Consider the following 14,412-nt stretch of genomic DNA (forward strand, 5'->3'; position numbering starts at 1 on the left):
CCAAAGTGCCCTGTGCCCAACAGTCCTCCCGTGACCCAGGACTCGGCAAACACAAGATGAGCCAAAGTGCCCTGTACCCAAGAGTCCACCCGTGACCCAGGATTCAGCAAACACAAGATGGGCCAAAGCAGCAAATTACTGGGAGACCTTTGTAACCAGGGTCTGACCATCTCGGTCCTTCCCAGGAGTAACTGCCTGTAGAAACCGTTCCTTTATTTGCAGCTATTAAAACACTGGCGGGCGAGGTGGCACAATGTACTGCTAATGGGTTATAGGGCTGTAGACACCGTTGTTTTGTTCGACGGACGAGAAGTGGCTGGAAATGACCTTCTGTCTCCGGGTAAGAGCGGAGCTTGTTAAGTGACATTCCCTTGTGCAGCGATTCTGAGGTAATGTAGGCATTTGTGCTATATTTAGCACAGCCTTAAATGAGTTTTCAGGCTTTTCTTGCTATAAATAGAGGGATAGGTGTATTTGCTAGTCTCCATCTTGAGAGCCACTTTCTGACCTAGGCCGTGGCTGGGAAGGTGGAAAGAGATGCACAAAGCCAGTGCTGGCAAGAAATTCAGAACTGAGGATAGCCATCCACGCCAGTGTCAGGCTCCTGAGGTCTTGCCTGCCAGGGGTCCTGTCTCCTTCCTGGGCAGTGTGGCTCCCATTCTGTCCAGTATGGGGTTAGCTAAAGGCCCAAGTGCACCACACTATAACCCAACTTCTTCCCTCTCATGATCTTCCCATCTGGCATGGACCATTGCATTCAATTCACTAGTGAACCACTGGGCCCATGTGCACACTTAGCACACTCAGACTTAGCACACTCAGACTTAGCACACTCAGACTTATCACACTCAGACTTAGCACACTCAAACTTAGCATACTCAGACTTAGCACACTCAGACTTAGCACACTCAGACTTAGCACACTCAGACTTAGCACACTCAAAGCTGCCTGAAGAGTCTGAGGAAATACCATGTGAGCCTCGCTCCAGAGACCCAGTAGCTCTGGGGAGAGCAAAACTCTGCATCCCTCCCATAGACTGGGATAAATGGGACTGCTGGTCCATTTGAACCCACGCAAACTACCCTCCTAGAGACAGCCTTTCAGTCATTTACCTGCAGCATTTATTAAGCAACTACTGAATGCAGAGGAAGAAGTCCCTGAAATGACTAGACATTTCTGCACACAAGAGAGTATTTGTGAAGAAAAGTACTGCTAGAAGGCACATAGATTATATCCAAGACTCAGAGGGCAGGATCTGGGACAACTGAGGTGCAGCTATGCACACTGGGCAGTTCAGAAATAAATACTAAGGTTTATCATGGAGCTGGTCCATCAGCATTGCTCCTGGTGTTTGCCTTGCTGACTCATTATACTATCATCATAAACAGAAGAACTATATTAGTTCCTTTTCTTATAAAAGCTACTAAACCAACACCTGACAAGAAGCAGCTTCAGGGAGGAAGGGTTTGTGCTGGCTCACAGTTTGAGGATCACAGTTTATCGAGGTGGGGCATAGTGACAGCAGGAGCTTGAAGCATCGGTGTTGAGTCTGCAGTGAGAAAGCAGAGCGTGAGCAACAAGCAGGGCCAGGCTATAAAAACCTCAAGGTACCACTGACTCAACTTTTCCAGCAAGGCTCCAGCTCCTCAGCGCTCCACAACCTGCCCAAATGGAAGTGTCCAAACACACGAGTCTATGGGAAACATAACACATGTAAATCACAGGAGGTCCTGGAAAGGTTTGACTTTTCCTTGGAGCCCAGAATATTCTCTGTACTGTGTTGCCTCCCAGGACTGGATACAGCATACCCAAATACTCAGTGTTCATTTGTTGAATTAAACTATTGCAAGATTAGATTCTTGAGGGACCTTTGCCAGCTCCATAGGCCGTGACAATTCTGCTCTTAACTGTGGTTCCATGCTGATGGCTTAGCAAGACCTGGATCCTCCAGTAGGCACTCACAGACATTAGCCTATTTTTTAAAATTAAAACTAAGCCAGGGATGTGATATATACTCATCATTGCAACACTTAAGAGACTGAGGCAGGGGGATTATGAGTTCTAGGATACTTTAATTTATATAGTGGATTTCAGGCCACCCTGGGCCATTAGTGAGACCCTCCCTCAAAACTCAACACCAAAACAAGAAAAACTTCTCTAAGGTTATTAGGAACTCTATAACATATGAAGACATTTCAAGAGGGTGGGATATCGATTGCCCTAGGTCTGCAGTAGAGCTGGGATTCTGAAGAGGGTGGGTGGTTGCCCAGGGCCTGCAGAGGACCCAGGCTTCTGAACTGAGCTTTTTGTCTCAAGGTAGAGTCTCTGCTCTCCTGGTGACCCCCCTCTTGGTGGGATGGGCCTGCTGCCAGGCAGTGGGCAGTTACTCCACTCTCTCCTCACTACTCCTTTGTGCCCAGACCCTGAGGTTTATTCATAGGAACTGTCACACTAGAAGGAACAGAAGCGATGGTAATGGCAAAGACAGAAAACAGTGTTAATATAAATAGATGTTGTAATGATTTGAAGAGAACCCCCCCCTCCCCCCCCCCCCACATCCTCATAGTCTCAGACATTTCAGTACTCAGTCTCCTGTCAATGGAACTGCTTTGGAGGTGTGGCCTTGTTAGGCGATGCCTGTCACCGGAGGTGGGCTTTGAGAGTTTAAAGACCTTTACAGCTGCTTCTCATAAGCCTTCAGCTGCTGTGCATGCTGTCCTGCCTCGCTATGCTAGTTTGGACTCTCACCTGAACCATAAGCCCAAATCAACCCTTCCTTCTATAAGCTATGGTCATGGTGTTTGATCACAATAGAAAGGTAGCTAATATGAAAGAATTACTGTTCTGTGGATCAAGTATATTAGTTAAGGAGCGAGCCTGGCTCCCAGGACTCACTCTCTATCCCCACTTCTGTGTTCATTCTTACTCTTCAGCCCTTCTGTATACAGAAGTGTTTTCTTCCGGATGAGAAAGATGGGGGTTTCGTTATAGGAGGAAACCATAGAACAGGAGTTTTCTTTTGGGAGAAAGAAGTTAAGGAAAATATTCAATAATATGGTCCTAATGCGTGTTTCCTCTTGGTCCCAAATATTCTTGGGGCAGTAGAGTAGCTAGATCCAGGGTTGGGGAGGGGAGGAAAAAAGGAGGAGGAGGAAGAGGAAGGGGAGGAGGAAGAGGAAATGGGGTAGCTTTTATAAATGTTCCTAAGCAGATAAGGAGACCTTTCCTCTGTGCTGTTTAGACCTACTCCAGAGAAGGATACAGGTGACTAGTCCAAGCAGCCTGGGGTCGTAAAGTGGCATCTGTGTCCCCACACTTTGATGACATGTTCTGAAAGGAAACAGAGAACTAGAATAACACACAGAATGCGTTAGAGCATCTCAGGTACTTAATCCAAAACTGTGTTCCCCAACACTGACTCCAGCCAGGTGATCAGCAGTGAGCTCCTCCCATCCAGGCAGAATTCAGTTTAGTTTTCCCTGCCTAGCTCTGTTCTACTCCATAGGCCAAGCCCGTTTCTTTATTAACCAATGGTGTTCACAGCATTCAGAGGGGAATCCCACATCAGGAGTGGGACTTCACACATCAGTTAACTTAATTAAGATAACCCCTTATAGGCATACTCATAGCGACCTGATGTAGGCAGTGCCCCATAGAGAATTCTTCTTGTGTGATTCTAGGTTGTGTCAAGTGGACAATAAAGCCAGCATCACAGATGGTAATATAATAGAGCTTGATAAAAGAGGGGAGGGCACAGTATGGAGGCACTGCACTGGGACCCTCGTGTGCTATAGGGATGTAAAAATGCAGCTACTTTAAAGATTATTATTACATTGCTATAGTATTGTTGTGTTATAGTCATCATCATCATCATTTTAATTATTTTGAGACAAGATCTCACTATGTAGCCATGGTTGACCTGGAACTCTCTATGCAAACCAGGTTGTCTTAGAACTCATTAGGATCCACCAACCTCTGCCTCCCAAGTGCTGGTATTAAAGGCATGTGCAACCACCCCTAGCTATTTATATTCTTTTAGTTAAGATATGCATGTGTATCTGTGTGTGGGTGTGTGCACATGTGCAGCGGCCTGTGGAGACCAGGAGAGGGCGCCAGATGCCCTGGAGGAGCTACAGGATGCTGTGAGCCACTCTAAAGAGATGCTGGGAATGGAACTCCGGCCCTCTGCAAGAGATGCACCCTCTTAACTGCTGACCCAGTTAACTCTCGAGAACCAGGAGGTGCCTGGGAGATAGCCGGGAGTTTGTCAGCTTGTCAAACACAGTCACACATGACAGCAGTGCTGGTCCCAGGCACAAACCTGCAAGAATGAAATGCGTGTTACTCAAATACTGACCCACAAATGTTCATAGACATTCATATGTGTAACCGCTGAGAGGTGAAAAAGATAAAAACAGAAATGCCTGCTAACCGATGAGTGGCAAGTGAAATGAGGCCTTTTCTCATGATTGATTACATTACAACAGAAAGGAAGGAAATGCCAATACTTGTTATGGTGTGAGGGAAGCTGTCTCAGAAGACGTATATTCACACGGAATGCCTAAAACGGATGAGTTTGCAGGGGCAGGAAGTGACTGTGTGCTGGGAGAGCCGGGGAAAGGGTGGCAAGGGACTGACAATGGATATGGGCTTCCTTTTTTTCCTTTTATTTTGCAAAAATGAAAACTTTCTAAACCTGAAGGCTGCACGACTTGAAAAAAAAAGTTTTTGAAATAGAGAATTTTACACTTTAATGGACATAGTCTATGTGTCTTACGGTTGCTATGGCTGTGATAAAAACACCATGACAAAAACCGACTTGGGGACAACAAGGTTTATTTCACTTGTAGCTGTCTTTTGTGGTTCTCGGCCAACCCCTACCATTTAGTTATCTGTGGTGGATGGGTATCAGGGTCTGCTCCTCCTACCATGTAGTCCTATAAGGACCAGGGCTGGGTCTTGCCATTCATTGCCCTGGGTACCAACAGAAGTTCATAGGCTGTTGCTCATAGTTTGAATTTGTACTGATGTAGGGACATAGACACACACTTGACTGATGGCCTCAGGCATGTCTCAGAGTTTTTGTGACAAGTGAAAACTGGCTTCTGCCCTATGGGGGTCTGAGGCTCCAGCCACACCAGGTCTTATCTCCATGAGCCCTGCCTAGCATTCGGACCTGGTTGTCCGCTGTTCCAAACTCTTTGGCTTGAGATGGGAGGTTCTCCTGAGGTCTGGACCCTCTTCTGAGGCGCACAGGCCTGGGCCCTGGCCTTCTCGGAGGGAGTCACGCACTCTGGAGTTTGGCTCACGGACGGATCACACGTTGTGTCTTCTGTTTGTTTCTAGCTCTTCTGTATGCCACCATCTTTGGGAATGTGACAACCATTTTCCAACAGATGTACGCCAACACCAACAGATATCATGAGATGCTCAACAGTGTCCGGGATTTCCTGAAGCTCTACCAGGTGCCCAAGGGGCTGAGCGAGCGGGTCATGGACTACATCGTGTCCACCTGGTCCATGTCCCGAGGCATTGACACAGAGAAGGTAAGGAGTGGGAGACTCTTAGCCACATCACCTGTCCCCAGCTTCCCCCAGCAGACGGGGCTCAGAACTCACCTGGGGCATCTGGGATTCTCAGGTCCTCCTTCCGGGGGTTTTGGTGGCCTCTCTATTGTCTTTACTGAAGGCTCAGAAAGTAAGAGCCATCATTTAAGAAATCAAAGGCACTGTGTATCTCCTGGAGCAAGGGGAGCAAATGTCCTGCTGTCTAGGGCAGCTTCCCAATGCTGGACCATGTTCAAACGAAGAGCCTGGACAAGGGGAGCTGCTTCCTTTCACTCCAGCTTCCCAGATGGCCCCATGCTTGCCAGTCTTGGCTTTTTTAAAAAAATACTCATGTTTTTTGTTTGGCATGGCTTTTTAAAAATGAACTTTGAATTTCTTAAAGAACTGCCGTATCAGGTATGATGTATCTTGGCTATTTTTCCATCTTCCCCGATTGGCCTGTCCCAAGGCTGTAGTAAGGAGCTGCGGGTTGCATTCTGCCACCCAGCTCCTGCCACCGGCTAGCTTTACCCGAAATAACAACACACAAACTGTATTCTTTTAAACACTGCTTGGCCCATTAACTATAGCCCTTACAGGCTAATTCTCACATCCCGATCAACCCATCTCTAATAATCTGAGTAGCATCAGTCTTACCGGGAGAGATTCTAGCCTACGTCCATCCTGGGCCGGAGCTTCATCGCGTGTGCCTCAGAGAGCAGAACTATAGCGTCTGCCAGGGAGAGGGGAGCATGGCGTCTCTGAGCTCACTTCCTCTTCCTCCCAGCATTCTGTTCTGTTTACTCCACCCACCAATGTTCTAACCAATAAAATGGGCCAAGGCAGTTTCTTTATTTTTTAACCAATGACCTTCCTCCATCACAAGGCTACTGGTACACCTATCTCAACATCCTCTCAGTCCTGATAGATCCCCATGGTGTTGTCATTAAAGCTAGAGGTGGTGGACAGGGTCAGTAATTACCCTGGTAAAACTGTACCTCAGATGAGCCCAGGCAATACTGGCACAAGCCTGTGCCTTCGTCACCAGTTGGCAGCTGCTTTGCTGTGCAATCCAGAGCACAGCAAACATCCTGTGCACAGTTTTTCTCTAAGAATTGTTATTCCAGATTCGTGTCAGTGAAGTGCAAGCATGTGTGTGGCTTCTGAGAGAGCAGAGAAAAGATACAGAGGGCTAATTTATTAGTTACCTTCGAGTTTCCCAGTGCCTTTGAGACATATCCTGTAGCCCAGGCTAGCCTGGAACTCTCTATGTAGCCAAGGATGAACTTGAACTTCTGATTTTCCTGTCCCCGCTTCCATTGTGCTGGAATAATGGGTGAGCACCACCACACCCACATTCCCAAGGCCTTATGCTTACTAGAACAGCCCTGAGCTGCCACGAGTCCCTGCTCTGTGTATGGCCCATGACCAAAGCCACATCCTCACTCAGTTTCTCCACTCTTCAGCCTTTGATTCCATGTCACTTGCTGCCAAACCCCATCTATTCACCGTAGAATTAGGAAAATGGTATCACTAGGGCAAAAATAGTTATGGACACATTGGAATCCAGATTGATCTGGCTTTGTGGTCGGCCAGTTATATTCCTGTCCCCCTCTACCTGAACAGATGGTTGGGCACCAACAGGTTTTAAGAAATGCTCCGTTCTGCTGGTTGTGCACTTTAAAGGCTCGTTGCTGTGTGTCTGTCTGCTGTGTGTGTGACCGCTGTGTGTCTGTCTGCCGTGTGTCTGTCTGCCGTGTGTCTGTCTGCCTTGTCTCTGACTGCTGTGTGTCTGTCTGCAGTGTGTCTGTCTGTTGTGTGTCTGTCTGTTGTGTGTCTGTCTGCTGTGTGTCTGACTGCTGTGTGTCTGTCTGCAGTGTGTCTGTCTGTTGTGTGTCTGTCTGTTGTGTGTCTGTCTGCCGTGTGTCTGTCTGCTGTGTGTCTGTCTGCCGTGTGTCTGCTGTGTGTCTGTCTGCCATGTCTCTGTCTGCCGTGTGTCTGTCTGCCGTGTGTCTGTTGTGTGTCTGTCTGCCATGTCTCTGTCTGTTGTGTGTCTGTCTGCCGTGTGTCTGTCTGCAGTGTGTCTGTCTGTTGTGTGTCTGTCTGCCGTGTGTCTGCCGTGTCTCTGTTGTGTGTCTGTCTGTTGTGTGTCTGTTGTGTGTCTGTCTGCCATGTCTCTGTCTGTTATGTGTCTGTCTGCCGTGTGTCTGTCTGCAGTGTGTCTGTCTGTTGTGTGTCTGTCTGCCGTGTGTCTGTCTGCAGTGTGTCTGTCTGTTGTGTGTCTGTCTGCCGTGTCTCTGTCTGTTGTGTCTCTGTCTGCCGTGTCTCTGTCTGCCGTGTGTCTGTCTGCCATGTGTCTGTCTGCCGTGTGTCTGTCTGTTGTGTGTCTGTCTGTTGTGTGTCTGTCTGTTGTGTGTCTGTCTGTTGTGTGTCTGACTGCTGTGTGTCTGTCTGCTGTGTGTCTGTCTGCCGTGTCTCTGTCTGCTGTGTGTCTGTCTGCCGTGTGTCTGTCTGTTGTGTGTCTGACTGCTGTGTGTCTGTCTGCTGTGTGTCTGTCTGTTGTGTGTCTGACTGCTGTGTGTCTGTCTGCTGTGTGTCTGTCTGTTGTGTGTCTGTCTGCCGTGTGTCTGTCTGCTGTGTGTCTGTCTGTTGTCTGTCTGACTGCTGTGTGTCTGTCTGCTGTGTGTCTGTCTGTTGTCTGTCTGTCTGCTGTGTGCCGTGATGAAAACCTCTACAACCCAATTGCCATTTCTTGATCACGCACTGAGAACAGACATGTTGCCAGATGTGGTGGTGCGCACCTGTGAACTCAGACTTGGGAGGCAGAGGCACGTCAGCCATGAGTCTGAGGCCAGTCTCCGGTACATGGCAAACATTTGTTGGGGGAAACGGAAAGAACCAGTGTTGGTTTGCTTGACTATTAACCCCGTGTCTTGAGTGGACTTCACTTCCCCTCTTGGGAAGGCGTGTTTGGAAGCTCAGTTGAATGAGGAGGAGACCAGAGACTCAGTTCATTCTTTTTACTTCCTCTGGTCTAGGGTAACTAGGATTTGAGCCCAGTTTTCATCTTGTTTCAAAGCTTATCCTTTTCCTCCTATTATCCCTCCTTTGATTTTTTTTTGATTATATTTTACTGTGTACAAGTGATTGCCTGCATGTTTGTGTGCATGTGTGTATGTGTGGGTATGGTGTCATGGCCTGTATTGCTTGTTTGTCTTTGTCTATCATGAGGTTTTGGGGGATTGGATTTAGGTCTTCAAGCTTGGTTGGTGTGCCTTTAACAACAGCAAGCCGTCTTGCAGGATGTCAATCATGCACTAGAGGGACTGAGGCTAAGGTTCAGTCCCCCATGGGCAGGGCCTGGGTTGCCTTTGCTTGGCTCCTGGCTTTGCCAGCTCCCCACCCCAGCTGCGCCTGTTGTCCCTGCTCATCATGGACAACAATGCCTGCTGGTTCTGTAGGTTCCTGGCAGCTGATGGAGCAGAAAGAACTTTGATCTCTGCCCCGAAGCCCATTTTTCCCAGGCACTAGAATGACTCTGTAGATCCTGCTGTCTGGGAAAAACCCTTCCTGGTCCCTGTCCCTGCAGGGCTGGGCAGGGGAGCTGCCTGGGACTCTGCTCAATCAGCACCGCATTCCTGTCCTGCTCACCTGCTCACCTGCACACCTCCTCAGAGGCTTTGGGGATCCACCCGAATTCCTGGTCCAGAGACCCAACGGTAGCATCCACAGTAGAGCCCAGCCTGGGAAAGGAGGCAGCAGCTGTTGAGGGGAGAGAACCATCATGGAGTCCCCTCTTCCCTCCTCCCTCCAGTAACCAGCCCATGACCTTGAGCACATCATGTGTCTCTCCTGCCCTAGTTCCCATGTCTGGAACACAGTGAAGTAAGATGGCCTTTAAGATCACATGGCCTCTCTGGCCTTCTGGACCATGGAAGCTCTGTAATGACATTACATAAGAACCCCACAACTAACTAGATACCAGATGTCTTAACACAGCAGCATGTGAAATCACACAAAATCCCACACACAAAAAAGGAAGACATGGCCCCCAGAAGCATTGTTCAAGTTCACACATGTGGTGTATTCTGGGAGCAGGACTGAATCCTGAGCCTCAACCTTGACCCTTTGCTGTCCCGGGAAAGCTTCTCCATAGACATTACTCTCAAGAGTGAGATCTCAAAGCCTGGCAATTGAGGGGGCAGGCTGTGGGTCGAATGGCTGAACGAGGGCATGCTCAGAGGGAGGGCATACCTCTCTGCTTACTCTCGGGTAGAACTTGCCGACGGGAACAGCTATGGACTTGCTGCCCAGCCCAGTGTCTGCCATCCTCCTCTTCGGACAGCTCACTGCCCTCCCCACGATCATCTTCACAGTTCTGGAATCAGTGTCCTGGAAATGTTACCTCCTGTCCAAACCCTGACGCAGGAGCCTAACTCAGGGAAGCGGATGTAAATGTGAACTCACCTGGAGCACTGACCTTGGTCCTGCTACTGGGCACTGCTTGGACATGATATGTGTGTCCACCGGCGTGGGATCCAGGCGGAGGAAACCTCTGATCAGCACTGTTGCAGGAGTCTCGTTTGTCAGAACCTCTCAGCCAAGGCTTTGTGCCTCCACCACTCCTCCATCTGTCTCCCGGAGAGTCACTCATGTTTTGGCAGTCCTGCAGCCCAGAGCAGGATGCAGAACTACCCAGAGACGGACATGTCTCAGACAGGTGCAATGTCCATGTCCCTCAGCTTTGGAGTCAGGATTTTATCAGAGAAATAAAGCACAGAGTAGTTACGTTACTACTAAGTAACTAGGGACTCGGTCACGTGACCTCTTCCCACTGCTCCACCTCCCTCTAGAAAGAGTGAAGCCACCCAGGGCTAGAACTAATCCAGAGAGGCTGGTGAAGAAGCCCCAGATGCAGAGGCAAATGATCGGTGCTAAGACAGGAACAGGGCCTGGAAAGTCTGCCAGCTCCACAAGGAGTAGCCACTGAATGGTCACACTCGATTCACCTGCCCCTATCTGGTTCACAGAATAGAACAGGAAAAGTGTATTTCAAAAATGCTGCCTTTTTCTCTGGAAAAGACCACTGGGAGGTGTCCTATTGTGTTCCTTAATGCATGCTGTAGAAAGCCACGCAGTGGTTTCTTGTGAACACTTAGTCCACAGAGTTATCTCCTGCTCTGAAAAGCTGGGCAATTTTTCAATTGTTTAGAAAAAAATGAGATCCGCATGGCTTGTTGTTTCTAGTTTATTTTTTAGATGGTGCAGGTCAGGGCTGGGGACACAGCCCAGATGGTAGAGTGATTGTCTGGCTTGTGCAAATCTCTGGGTTTCCTCCTCAGTACCGTGGGGATGGGATGCTGCAAGTCAGATTGCAACCCATTAGCTTTGCAGAAGCGCCTGGCATAGGAGTTGGTTAGGCTCTATCTAGGCTCTGATGCCAAGCCACCTAGTGTGAAAGCCAAGATCTGCTGTTTCCTGGATGGGAAACTTTGGGCTTCCCTGTTTCTCAGCTTCCTGTCATCTGAACTGACAGAATTAAAAGCACATCCTGGAGTTTCTGTGGGGATCACATGTTAGCAAACCCACTTTCAAATGGAGATCCCTCCCCCCTTCTGTCCTTTCTGTCTTCCTTACTGACCTAGGTGACTGATACCAAATTTTATTTTTCTTGTCATTTTATTCTTGTGTAGACAGTAAATCCCATGAGGGCAAGTATTTTTTGTCTTGTTCATTTTGTTTTTTAGAGACATGGTTTCTCTGTGTAGTCCTGGCTGTCCCAGAACTTACTCTGTAGACCAGGCTGGCCTCAAACTATCAGAGACCCTCCTGCCTCTGCCCCCACTTCCCAGCACTAAAGGTGTGTGCTACCACTGCTGGCTACTTGTTTTTCTTCTTTTTTTTTAACTACCACATTATTAGAGCCTAGAATGGTGCTGGGGGACATCACAAATGCTTGGCAAACAAATAGTAACTCTGTAAGTAACTTGCTGAGCCATGCCTGGCAGACAGCAAGCACTCAGGAAAATGTGACTTTATGTATATCAATTTTTTGTAATGTATATTTATGTTTTGAAAATTAATACATGTGTATATTGTTTTTTTTAACCTCACCCACCCCTACTACCTACTCTAACTGTCCCTGGGGCCCACTTACCTGTGTCCCCAACAACTTCATGTGTATTGTTGTTATCATCATCACCATCACTATTATCCCTCTGAGTCTAACCAGGAATTACCATGTGTAAATGGGTGTGGGGCCATTCACTGGGGCATGGATGGCTTTCCACAGCCAAACAAGAGTGAGTCAGCCTTCCTCACAGCCATCACGTGCCAAAGGCTGCTCAGCTAAAGGGGGGAGTCTCAGGAGCACCCCTCCATCTGTGCTGGAATTTTCAGCTGGCTTGATCTTGGGCAGGTCTCATGTAATCCATTATAGGAGGCTGCTAGTTCGTTTCCTGACCGCCCAGCAGCTCAGACTTGAAATAACCACACAGACACCGTATTAATTAAATCACTGCTTTGGCCTGTTAGCTCTAGTTTCTTATTGGCTAGCTCTTACATATTAATTTAACCCATCTCCATTAATCTGTGTATTGCCATGAGGCTGTGGCTTACCAGGTAAAGTTCCAGCGTCTGTCTCTGGCGGGGCTCCATGGCTTCTCTCTGACTCTGCACTCCACTTCTTTCTCCCAGCATTCAGTTTAGTTTTCCCCACCTAGCTCTACTCTGCCCTATCAGGCCAAGCTAGTTTCCTTATTCATTAACCAATAAAAGTAATACATAGACAGAAGGACCTCCCATACCATACCATACCATACCATACTCACTCTATCAGCAAGTCACACCAGCTATGTGATCAGAGTACACACTGCCCTTTAATGTGACCCCCTTATGTTATAGAATGCTAGGCTATTTCTCTCACCTGAAATTTTGTACCTCTTAAACAATTTACTGTGTATTTCCTAATGGCCAGGAGAGAGTGTTTAGAATGTTCTCCACACAAAGAATTGATGAATATTTAAAGGGATGGATAAACTGATTACTTTGTTCATGTATTGTATGCATGTAAAATATTACGCAGTACCCCTGAGACATATATAGATTTGATTTGCTTGTTTGTAAATATAATCTGAACATGACCCCTTCTTGCTGACTGCATGGAACCAGCCCAGTCTGAGCACCCCTCACCTTTCCCTTTGACTCCTCTGTTGCCCCCCTCCCCAGGGTCAGAACTCTCTAATCCCTGTCTGGGACCCCAACTGACATCCGTCCCCTATCTGTGTCCCTGGTCACAGTCAGTGATGCAGAAGCATCTCACACGCTCAGTGCTTTCTCTCCACGATGTCTCTTAGCCCTGCCCCTGACTTAAGTGGACGGTTGCTCAGGTCAGCAGAGCCTGTGTGTTTACTATCCTCCAGGGTGCCGAGGGAAGGCGGTTGTGGAATGGCTCTCACACTGTCTCTTCCTTGTCTGGCCAGGTCCTGCAGATCTGCCCCAAGGACATGAGAGCTGACATTTGTGTGCACCTGAACCGCAAAGTGTTCAAGGAACACCCCGCCTTCCGGCTGGCTAGCGATGGCTGCCTGCGGGCCCTGGCCATGGAGTTCCAGACTGTGCACTGCGCCCCAGGGGACCTCATCTATCATGCTGGGGAGAGTGTGGACAGCCTCTGCTTCGTGGTCTCTGGCTCCCTGGAGGTGATCCAGGATGACGAGGTGGTGGCGATCCTAGGTACGTGCTGCTCGTTCTTATGCACTTCTGGCTCCATACTTGGGGTTGTCTTAGTCGCTGGGTAGCCACGCTTAACCAGAGATTGCTCCCTAGGTAGGCTCATTTCTAGCATCCATCCATCCACCCAGCCAATATTGGAGTGCCTGGTGCCTGCTTTGAACCAACTGATGTTTGAGACACCGGGTTTTTTGTCCTCAAGAGGCTACAGGCTACTGAAAGAGATGAACAAACAAACAATCATTCAGAATGTGGCATTCAGAATGAAGGGGCCTCTCATGCGTGATTCAAGCGAGACTGCTTCCTAGATGAAATGGCAACCGAGAAGCTGAGGAGTTGAAAATGAGCCAGCACAGAACAGGGTAAAGGCCAGATTCCAAAGAGAGGGGGAAGCATGTGTGACCGAGGCAGGTGTGGTCCATGGGGTAAACGACAAGTCCCTTTGTGTGGCCCAGGCCCACGGAAGGGCCACAGTGGGAGAATGAAGTTGGGAGAGTAGATGGGCCAAAGGCTCCAGGAACCACATTAAAGATGTAGGTTTTTGTGGTTGTGTAGGGGGAAGGGCACCATCATGTTTGTATGTTTGTAAAAGGACAGAAGATAGACTGTCCTTTGGACTGCAGGGCCAGGGAAAGCAGGTTGGAGCCATGTTATCTAGGGGCTTAAGGAACTAAGTTTTGGTTGGATAGAAAGAAGCACGTTGTATCAAGGCAAAAAAGTAGAATTTAAAGAATCCAGGGACAGGTTTGCTGTTGGGATGGTAGGGTTTCCATGTGGATAACAGGGAGGCTGGGACCACACACACTGATGGTAGGGTTTCCATGTGGATAACAGGGAGGCTGGACCTACACACAGCAATTGTGAGAGGGAGAGCAGAGATATGGGGAACAGATGGTATTTGAGAGGCTGATGTCAGTGGCCTTGGAGACATTTCCTGAGCAGCTACAGAATAGCTCATCAATGACATGTCTTTCTAAGGGCACAGCTATCACTAGCATGATCTCCATTTGTGGACATTCGCTTGGTGCCCAGGATAGTGCCGAGGGGTCCACATTTAACCCTTACAGTAATCCTGCGAAATGCCTTCATTATTCCCAGTTCTTAGGTAAGACAGTTGGAGTTCAGAGAGGTTAAG

General features: G+C 48.4%; 1 protein-coding gene across 2 annotated transcripts in view; it reads left to right on the forward strand.

Annotated features, from left to right (window-relative positions):
• Nucleotides 1-14,412, forward strand: part of Kcnh1 (potassium voltage-gated channel subfamily H member 1) — a 296,080-nt gene that overhangs the window by 200,307 nt on the left and 81,361 nt on the right. For both annotated transcript variants that reach the window (XM_041635334.1, XM_041635336.1), the window contains exons 8-9: nt 5,347-5,546; nt 13,028-13,280. In XM_041635334.1, coding sequence (XP_041491268.1) covers nt 5,347-5,546; nt 13,028-13,280 — 453 coding nt within the window. The remainder of the gene's footprint in view (nt 1-5,346; nt 5,547-13,027; nt 13,281-14,412) is intronic.

The sequence above is a fragment of the Microtus oregoni genome, unplaced genomic scaffold, assembly GCF_018167655.1.
Source record: "Microtus oregoni isolate MIOR12 unplaced genomic scaffold, Mior012 000047F_ref0000412, whole genome shotgun sequence".
In the NCBI taxonomy this organism is placed as follows: Eukaryota; Metazoa; Chordata; class Mammalia; order Rodentia; family Cricetidae; genus Microtus; species Microtus oregoni.